The sequence below is a fragment of the Oncorhynchus clarkii genome, unplaced genomic scaffold (assembly GCF_045791955.1).
Source record: "Oncorhynchus clarkii lewisi isolate Uvic-CL-2024 unplaced genomic scaffold, UVic_Ocla_1.0 unplaced_contig_3730_pilon_pilon, whole genome shotgun sequence".
Classification (NCBI taxonomy): domain Eukaryota; kingdom Metazoa; phylum Chordata; class Actinopteri; order Salmoniformes; family Salmonidae; genus Oncorhynchus; species Oncorhynchus clarkii.
Window position 1 is genome coordinate 44,268 of NW_027261027.1, and position 10,733 is coordinate 55,000.

Below are 10,733 nucleotides of genomic sequence, written 5' to 3' on the forward strand. Positions count from 1 at the left end.
ATGTTTCCAGGGTAGACCTTAAAGAGTTACATTTACCAAATAAATATAATATACAAGTGAGAGACATAAAAACAATATAACAAGTCAAATGGTTAATAAGTATCCTTACAAAAAGAGAATTCCACGATCTCAAATGGAAAAACATGGAAAACAGTACAGCAATTCTTTTACTGTTTAGACCATCGCCACAATACAATATAGACTATAACAATTATATTATAATGATCTACTTCCTACTCTGATAAGCCCTTATTCAGTTCAACTCTACATTGGAAAAGGTACAGTATGTGCATCTTTGGAAGCTGTAATCCAATTGGAACAAATATTTGAACAGCACTCACATCTTTATCCCAGCCAGCAGTCCCAAAAGGCCATTAGAAAAGAGTCCTTGTTGAGATGGCATAAAACTAAAGACAACACGTACATATTATAAATAAAAAACAGCCATAATATTCACGATTGCTGTTCATCTTTAATTAAGCACTTTAAAAAGCTGGCCATCTTTAATCAGAATACCATTCAAATACCATCTGAATACTGTCAAAACAATGTCAGAATACTGTAAAAAAAATACCATCAAAACACCCTCAGAATACCATCAAAACACTGTCTTAGTCATCAGAGATGAAGTGCACCACATACAGCTTCACGTAGCTCTGATCCCACACATACAGGTGTCTGTTATTGGGGCTATAGGACAGCATGGCCAGCACCCCGCCAGGGGACCTCAGTTCAAAGGTCACGTTGACCGGTTTCCCCTTCAGGAGGTCGAAGGCAAAGGTCACACGGGTGTCCTTGGTGTCGGTGACGTAGAGTACGCCACAGGCCACGAAGGCGTTGCCGGCCTTGGTCCTGGGGTAGGTGGTGTTGATGTACGATGTGACAGAGAAGCTCTTCAGGTCCAGCTGGGCCACCATAATGCTGTCGTCCAGACTGGAGGCAAAGATGAGCCACAGGCCGTTCTCATCCGCCGCCAGCTTGAAGTAGGTCTTGGAGTTGTAGAGAAGGTAGGACAGGTTGTGGTACAGAGCATTGTTGATGGCCAGGGTGTGGAGACGCTTGGACTGCAGGTCGAACCTGGGGGATGAATGGAGGGTGTAAATAAACAATGTACATTTCTACATTTACCTTTGCTTTCCTTTTTCTTTCCTTAGGAACTGTGCACCACAATGCCACACCAGCAGAAGAAAAGAAGAGTCTCAGGATCAGGATCATACACAGCCAGTGACATCACAAAGACAGAATATTTTTCTTCAAGACTTAAACTGCACAAGGCCAAAAAGCTTCACCTTGATTTCTCTCTGACAACTATCCATTGTTATCAGACAAATATCTAGTGCGGTAGGAGCTATGGGATCAGTTGGATTCAAGCAGGGTAACTACCGTCCCTTCTTTACCTGGCAAGGTTGGAGGTGCCAAACTATGCTTCTTTACCTGGCCAGGTTGGAGGTGCCAAACTATGCTTCTTTACCTGGCCAGGTTGGAGGTGCCAAACTATGCTTCTTTACCTGGCCAGGTTGGAGGTGCCAAACTATGTTTTTTTACCTGGCCAGGTTGGAGGTGCCAAACTATGCTTCTTTACCTGGCCAGGTTGGAGGTGCCAAACTATGGTTCTTTACCTGGCCAGGTTGGAGGTGCCAAACTATGGTTCTTTACCTGGCCAGGTTGGAGGTGCCAAACTATGGTTCTTTACCTGGCCAGGTTGGAGGTGCCAAACTATGTTTTTTTACCTGGCCAGATTGGAGGTGCCAAACTATGCTTCTTTACCTGGCCAGGTTGGAGGTGCCAAACTATGGTTTTTTACCTGGCCAGATTGGAGGTGCCAAACTATGGTTCTTTACCTGGCCAGGTTGGAGATGCCAAACTATGGTTCTTTACCTGGCCAGGTTGGAGGTGCCAAACTATGGTTCTTTACATGGCCAGGTTGGAGGTGCCAAACTATGGTTCCATACCTGGCCAGGTTGGTGGTTCCAGCGATGTGATAGTAGAAGGATCCGTTATGAACGGCATGGCCACACCCCTGGTAGAACTTCCTGCCGTCGATGACCTCACTGGTGGCATTCTGGAATGAGGCGATGCTCTTGTACTCCTTCACCGTGCGACCTGGAGACATAGGATTGGTTGTTGTGTGAGTGTGTAGGAGGTACCAGAGAAGTGCTAAAGATAATGTGATTGGCTGTTGCCTGCGTTTGGCTGGTACCAGAGAAATGCTAAAGACATTTGATTGGCTGTTGTGTGAGTTTGGGAGGTACCAGAGAAATGTTCGGCCACCCAGATGCGTTTGTCGTTCAGCACAGCCGTGTCTTTCATCCACGTTCCGAACGTACTCTCCATCTTAGATATGTTACGGGGGTTGATCAGGGACTTGATGATGCACTCTGGGGAACAGAAGATAAAACATTTATTATTTAATTGATTGATAGATTGATTGGTTTGCATATTCAGTCATATTAAGATTTTGTCTGAGGGTTTTTAAACAAATTCTTCAAGTCATGCAAGTCATTGTACCATTTTTCTTATTTAGTGGTATCTCCTGTAACTTCCCAGCCTCTTTGGCAGACAGAGTCCCATCGTTTGGTACAGCATGTGAAGGATCTGAAATAGTCAATGATAATCAATGAAAGAAGTGATGATGATAGAATCAGTAGGAAAGTTGGAGGTGTGTAGAGGAACTGTAGTATAGATAGTAACAGGCTGACTCACCCAGGATCTGGGCAGCATGGGTGGGGGGGTGGGGGGGGGGGGGGGTTGGGATAGATACGGGAGTTGGGTAGGATAAGTAGCTGTGTGCAGGGTAGTTACCCACCCAGGGTCTGGGCAGCGTGGATGGGAAAATTGGCCCGGTGACTCCTGTTTCTGGGGGGCCCCTGGGGTCCTTGTGGGCCAGGCGGTCCAGGAGGGCCAATGGGGCCTGGAGTACCAGGAGGACCAGCCGGACCTGGGGGGCCTAGACAGACCCGAAAGACAAGGATTTTCACAATCACGTTGTATTTCAAGTAGAGCTGTCCAGGCATAAACTGGATCGACTGGTCATGAAACAGGAAAGGGCTTGCCCACACTAATGTTGCAACACATACAGGTACCTTAAGTGTTGTGCTAAGACCACATTCATTTGCAGTTCAAATGAAGATCTGTTAAGATTTTGCAATAAAGGTATGTGCTGAACCATTTGAGTGTTCCATGGTGACGGTACAGCAAGTCTCGTCATGTACTTTAGGAGTCATAGTGATAGTCTATCTAATATAGACAGTGGACATTGTCATTTCTGTCCGTTCTTACCCTCCAAGATGACATCGTTGGACGATTGTGTATTTTCTCCTGCGGGTCCAGGTTCTCCTCTGTCTCCTTTCTCCCCTGGCTCACCTTTCTCCCCTGTGAAGGAACACGGTTATCGTTTGTCATATGTGCAGGTGATTTACAAACCCTAACTTGAGACATGGAATGAAACAGGAATTCATAAAGACCTGATCCAAAAATAAACCCTAGCTTCATAAGATTCTCATAGACCACAATCAAATGAGTCAAGCTTGTGTAATGTGCGAGACGTGGGTTCTTATATCTGAGCTACTGTTAAGAAGAAGAGTTCCCACAATGTGAACTAGACATGGGTCTACTAAATCTTCGCTTCAGTCTGGAAATTCCAAGGATTCGTCAAGTCAAAGCCATTCCAGTAAACCATGAACCATTCCATTCACTTCTCCTGGGCTGCTAAAATATTGTCTATTTAGTGCCCTACTTTTGAGCAGGGCCCATAGGGCTCTGGTCAAAAGTAGTGCACTATATAGGAAATAGGGTGTGAATCATGTCCTTCCCTCCTGAGGAACGCACCAGTGGGCTGATGGGAGAATGAGGTTTACAGCCCATTCAAGAGCAGCCCAAAACTACAGAGTCATGAATGACATTAGTCTACTGTGGGACAGAAGAGCAGTTTCCTTTCTTCCTCCGTTTCCGGTTCTATGGTGTTTCCACCACAATGATTCAGCATTGTGACACCACATATCTCATAGATCTGAATGGCTGTCCAATGACAGTTGGAAATAAGAATAGGCGAAAGAAATGATGTATGTGGAGATCTGTGTGTATCTTATGTGTGTATCTGGGTGCACTGTGGGGTTATTGCATGCAAGTGTAGGTGTGTAAGTGTGTGCATGTGTGTGTCTGAATATATGTGTGTGTCTCTGTGGTTGTGTGTGTTTCTACACTATGTTTGTGTGTGTGTGTGTGTGTGTGTGTGTGTGTGTGGTTGCTTGTGTGTCTGAGGCTGTGTGTGTTAGGGTGCATGTTATTGAGCTCCCTGAGGAGATCTGCTCTACCCTTTCTATGTTCTATTATCTCTCTCTTTTCAGTCACAGAACCAGACAGAGCCCCAGGTAACAATACATAATGGACACATCAGATGATAGACAGATAGATACAATGAGGCAGAAAATAGAGAGTAAGAATTATTCTCTCTGTTACTGTAAAAGGGTCTTTCACTCCATACCTCTCTTCCCTCGTTTTCCATCAGCCCCAGGCAGTCCATCTAGTCCTGGGATGCCATCAGTGCCAATGTGCCCCAGCAGACCATGCAGGCCAGGTAGCCCTGCCATACATACATTACAATCACTGTACTTTACATGGACGGGCAGCCCTATCATAAATACATTACAACCATATTACTCTACATGGTCAGGCAGCCCTATCATACATACATTACAACCACTGTACTTTACATGGTCAGGCAGCCCTATCATAAATACATTACAACCATATTACTCTACATGGTCAGGCAGCCCTATCATACATACATTACAACCACTGTACTCTACATGGTCAGGCAGCCCTATCATACATACATTACAACCATATTACTCTACATGGTCAGGCAGCCCTATCATACATACATTACAACCACAGTACTCTACATGGTCAGGCAGCCCTATCATATACAAACACATCACAACCACAGTACTTTACATGGTCAGGCAGCCCTATCATATACAAACACAGTACTTTACATGGTCTGGCAGCCCTATCATAAATACATTACAACCATATTACTCTACATGGTCAGGCAGCCCTATCATATACAAACACAGTACTTTACATGGTCTGGCAGCCCTATCATACATACATTACAACCATATTACTCTACATGGTCAGGCAGCCCTATCATACATACATTACAACCACTGTACTTTACATGGTCAGGCAGCCCTATCATATACAAACACAGTACTTTACATGGTCAAGCAGACCTATCATATACAAACACATTACAACCACAGTACTTTACATGGTCAGGCAGCCCTATCATTTACAAACACAGTACTTTACATGGTCAGGCAGACCTATCATACATACATTACAACCACAGTACTCTACATGGTCAGGCAGCCCTATCATATACAAACACAGTACTTTACATGGTCAGGCAGCCCTATCATACATACATTACAACCACAGTACTTTACATGGCCAGGCAGCCCTATCATATATACATTACAACCACTGTACTTTACATGGCCAGGCAGCCCTATCATATACAACCACTGTACTTTACATAGACAGGCAGACCTATCATAAATACATTACAACCACAGTACTTTACATGGTCAGACAGCCCTATCATACATACATTACAACCACAGTACTTTACATGGTCAGGCAGCCCTATCATAAATACATTACAACCATATTACTCTACATGGTCAGGCAGCCCTATCATATACAAACACATTACTACCACAGTACTTTACATGGTCAGGCAGCCCTATCATATACAAACACAGTCCTTTACATGGTCAGGCAGCTCTATCATAAATACATTACAACCACTGTACTTTACATGGCCAGGCAGCCCTATCATATACAACCACTGTACCTTACATGGTCAGGCAGCCCTATCATACATACATTACAACCACTGTACTTTACATGGCCAGGCAGCCCTATCATATACAAACACAGTACTTTACATGGTCAGGCAGCCCTATCATAAATACATTACAACCACAGTACTCTACATGGTCCGACAGACCTATCATATACAAACACAGTACTTACATGGTCAGGCAGACCTATCATATACAAACACAGTACTTTACATGGTCAGGCAGCCCTATCATACATACATTACAACCACTGTACTTTACATGTCCAGGCAGCCCTATCATATACAAACACAGTACTTTACATGGTCAGGCAGCCCTATCATAAATACATTACAACCACAGTACTCTACATGGTCAGGCAGCCCTATCATATACAAACACAGTACTTTACATGGTCAGGCAGACCTATCATATACAAACACAGTACTTTACATGGTCAGGCAGCCCTATCATAAATACATTACAACCACTGTACTTTACATGGTCAGGCAGCCCTATCATACATACATTACAACCACTGTACTTTACATGGTCAGGCAGCCCTATCATATACAAACACAGTACTTTACATGGTCAGGCAGCCCTATCATATACAAACACAGTACTTTACATGGTCAGGCAGCCCTATCATATACAAACACAGTACTTTACATGGTCAGGCAGACCTATCATATACAAACACAGTACTTTACATGGTCAGGCAGCCCTATCATAAATACATTACAACCACTGTACTTTACATGGTCAGGCAGCCCTATCATATACAAACACAGTACTTTACATGGTCAGGCAGCCCTATCATATACAAACACAGTACTTTACATGGTCAGGCAGCCCTATCATACATACATTACAACCACAGTACTCTACATGGTCAGGCAGCCCTATCATATACAAACACAGTACTTTACATGGTCAGGCAGACCTATCATATACAAACACAGTACTTTACATGGTCAGGCAGCCCTATCATAAATACATTACAACCACTGTACTTTACATGGTCAGGCAGCCCTATCATACATACATTACAACCACTGTACTTTACATGGTCAGGCAGCCCTATCATATACAAACACAGTACTTTACATGGTCAGGCAGCCCTATCATATACAAACACAGTACTTTACATGGTCAGGCAGCCCTATCATATACAAACACAGTACTTTACATGGTCAGGCAGACCTATCATATACAAACACAGTACTTTACATGGTCAGGCAGCCCTATCATAAATACATTACAACCACTGTACTTTACATGGTCAGGCAGCCCTATCATATACAAACACAGTACTTTACATGGTCAGGCAGCCCTATCATATACAAATACAGTACTTTACATGGTCAGGCAGCCCTATCATATACAAACACAGTACTTTACATGGTCAGACAGACCTATCATATACAAACACAGTACTTTACATGGTCAGGCAGACCTATCATATACAAACACAGTACTTTACATGATCAGACAGACCTATCATATACAAACACAGTACTTTACATGGTCAGACAGACCTATCATATACAAACACAGTACTTTACATGGTCAGACAGACCTATCATATACAAACACAGTACTTTACATGGTCAGGCAGACCTATCATATACAAACACAGTACTTTACATGGTCAGACAGACCTATCATATACAAACACAGTACTTTACATGGTCAGACAGACCTATCATATACAAACACAGTACTTTACATGGTCAGGCAGACCTATCATATACAAACACAGTACTTTACATGGTCAGGCAGCCCTATCATAAATACATTACAACCACTGTACTTTACCTGGTCAGGCAGCCCTATCATATACAAACACAGTACTTTACATGGTCAGGCAGACCTATCATATACAAACACAGTACTTTACATGGTCAGGCAGCCCTATCATAAATACATTACAACCACTGTACTTTACATGGTCAGGCAGCCCTATCATATACAAACACAGTACTTTACATGGTCAGGCAGCCCTATCATATACAAACACAGTACTTTACATGGTCAGACAGACCTATCATATACAAACACAGTACTTTACATGGTCAGGCAGACCTATCATATACAAACACAGTACTTTACATGATCAGACAGACCTATCATATACAAACACAGTACTTTACATGGTCAGGCAGACCTATCATATACAAACACAGTACTTTACATGATCAGACAGACCTATCATATACAAACACAGTACTTTACATGGTCAGACAGACCTATCATATACAAACACAGTACTTTACATGGTCAGACAGACCTATCATATACAAACACAGTACTTTACATGGTCAGGCAGACCTATCATATACAAACACAGTACTTTACATGGTCAGACAGACCTATCATATACAAACACAGTACTTTACATGGTCAGACAGACCTATCATATACAAACACAGTACTTTACATGGTCAGGCAGACCTATCATATACAAACACAGTACTTTACATGGTCAGGCAGCCCTATCATAAATACATTACAACCACTGTACTTTACATGGTCAGGCAGCCCTATCATGCAGGAGTAATATCTGAAGTACAGATGCATATCCGTGGGCAAAACATTTAATGAATACACAATCTTAAGCAATATCCCAGAGATGCTCTGGAAGAGTCCTTGGGATACTTAACATTATGTGGGGGTCCAGTGTGTTTTCTGTTATTTTGCCATGGTTACACCAAGTTACTGGGATATGCTTATGGGTCACTCTAGCAAAAAGCTGTGGCATGGCTAAAAAGGGATTGAGTGATGGCTAAGATGATCAATATGAATCGGTTAAGTGTTTAATCAGTTGACAACTTACCAGGGGGTCCAGGAGGGCCGGGTGGTCCTACAACACAACATAGAGAGATCAGGGGATGATAACACACTGCACCTTGACTGGTGAGAACATGTAGGAAAATGTGTGAAACTCCACTTGAATTCACATCAGTTACACGAGGGAAAGAAGAGTGTGAATTATTATTACTGTTCATTATTGGGACATACCAGCTATGCAGACTCCCTTGGTGCTGTTACAGATATCCAACAACACTTTGACCTGGAAACAAACAAACAAATAAACCCCTTTTATTGAGGAAGAAACGAGATGCATACAGCATGTATGAACATTTCAGTAGAATACAATAGAATGGAATAAATGAAACTATATCAAAATGACATAACAGACTTGAACACAGTTTTGTCTTTAACAAGAGTCATGAATTTAGTCTGTTAAGAGTCTGTTCATTGTTTTTCTATGACTGTTTGTTCTAGCTGTAGAACACAGCTTTTTCTCTTTCAAACGGATCATGTATATAAATGCCAGTGCTTACGTCTGAGATGCTCACTACATACCTTAGCGCCCACACACACACACACACACACACACACCACACACACACACACACACACACACACACACACACACACACGTATACAAAGAGAGATGGATAGCCTAGCTTACCGGCACCATAGAATATGTCATCATCATCATCATGTCGTCCTGTATCTCAGTCTTCTGGAAGCCCTTTGTCTTCCTGTGTTTGTGGTTCAGCTCATGTCTCATCTTCTTCCCCATCTCCTTCCCCATCTCCTTTCCCATCTCCTTGTCCATCTCCTTGTCCATCTTTTCCCTCAACGTGTGGTGTAACTCCTCTCTCAACTCAGGGTGTACCTCCTCTCCTGTGTCCAGCCCACCTGGCCCCGTTTCCTGCCCCTGATATAGCCCCTGGGTCACCTCCTGGCCCTGATGTAGCCCCTGGGTCACCTCCTGCCCCTGATGTAGCCCCTGAGTCACCTCCTGCCCCTGATGTAGCCCCTGGATCACCTCCTGCCCCTGATGTAGCCCCTGGGTCACCTCCTGCAGGAGTTCCTGGCTCTCCTGATGGTTCAGCTCCCTCAGCTCTAGCCTCAGCTCCTCCTTTAACTCCTGTCGTAGCTCCCTCTCCAGCTCACGACTCCTCTTGTTACGGGAGTACTGGTACTCCCCCTGCTCCCTCTGCTCCTTCCCCAGACCCCTTTCACCTCCTCCTGCACCTCCTCCACGCAGCCCTGCCAGCCACCCTGGGCCTAAGATAAGATAAGAAATACCCGTACATGATTAATCCCCGAGGGGTAATTGTTTAATCATTCATTACATCGTCTTGGAAAGTGTCAGCAACTCATTTATGTTACGTATGTCTGTCCACGACAGATTCATCATTGCAGTATGTTCACACAGCCACAAAGACAAACAGACAAAGATCAACAATAAAAGTAGTGAAAACATAGCAGTATTAAAAGAGCAGCAGCACCTCCTCTTAGCTCCGCCAGCCTCCCTGCGCCTCCTGCTGCTACACCTCCTCGGGGCACCTCCTGGAGGAACTCCACCACGGAGCTCTGTTCCACTTCCTCCAGCCTGGCCTCGGTGAGCTCCACACGGCTCCACAGCTGGTTCTGTTGCACTAGGAGCACCAGGAGAGCCACAGTGTTGACCAGTGCCAAGGCACACGTCCCGTATATAATCACCCGCAGGGAGACAGACAGACTTGGGCGTGAGGGGAGCATCTCACACCCTCCAATCCCTCCTCCACCTCCTCCCTTCCGGGAGTCAGCGACTAGCTTCAGCATTCAGAACCGGATAATATGGTTAGAGACAGTCCAAGAAGTATATCTTCTCCAACAGAATCCAACAACACAAAGGGAGTAAGTCTTCTTGGAAGGTTCTAGTCTAGTGGGTTAGAGCAGAATCCAATAAATACTCTTTCTCCTAAAGAGGGAGTCTGCAATTCTAATAGAATCCAAAAGGACAGAAGTGTATATGTCCACTCCAGACCATAGATACTGTACGTCTGAGAAAGAAAAGTCCCAAACTCTAGACTGCGT

The 10,733-nt window shown here is 43.9% G+C and overlaps 1 protein-coding gene across 1 annotated transcript; it reads right to left on the bottom strand.

The window, feature by feature from the left end:
* Positions 1–611: 611 nt before the first annotated feature.
* Positions 612–10,667, bottom strand: LOC139403851 (gliomedin-like). The gene is made up of 11 exons (XM_071147004.1): positions 10,163–10,667; positions 9,334–9,938; positions 8,877–8,928; positions 8,692–8,718; positions 4,484–4,582; positions 3,280–3,372; positions 2,807–2,947; positions 2,509–2,595; positions 2,253–2,378; positions 1,953–2,103; positions 612–1,077 (listed from the first exon to the last, which is right to left on the bottom strand). Exons 1-11 carry the CDS (start codon positions 10,476–10,478, stop codon positions 612–614), a joined length of 2,163 nt encoding a protein of 720 aa, XP_071003105.1. The 5' UTR covers positions 10,479–10,667.
* Between the last annotated feature and the right edge of the window lie 66 nt (positions 10,668–10,733).

What these genes read in the sequence shown, in the direction of transcription:
- LOC139403851 (XM_071147004.1), bottom strand. Translation starts at nt 10,478, where the DNA reads ATGCTGAAGCTAGTCGCTGACTCCCGGAAGGGAGGAGGTGGAGGAGGG. An exon ending in CGGCCCTCCTGGACCCCCTG is followed by an intron (nt 4,583 to 8,691) that starts GTAAGTTGTCAA and finishes TATGTATGGCAG; the next exon opens with GGCTACCTGGCCTGCATGGT. An exon ending in ACCACTAAATAAGAAAAATG is followed by an intron (nt 2,379 to 2,508) that starts GTACAATGACTT and finishes TCTGTTCCCCAG; the next exon opens with AGTGCATCATCAAGTCCCTG.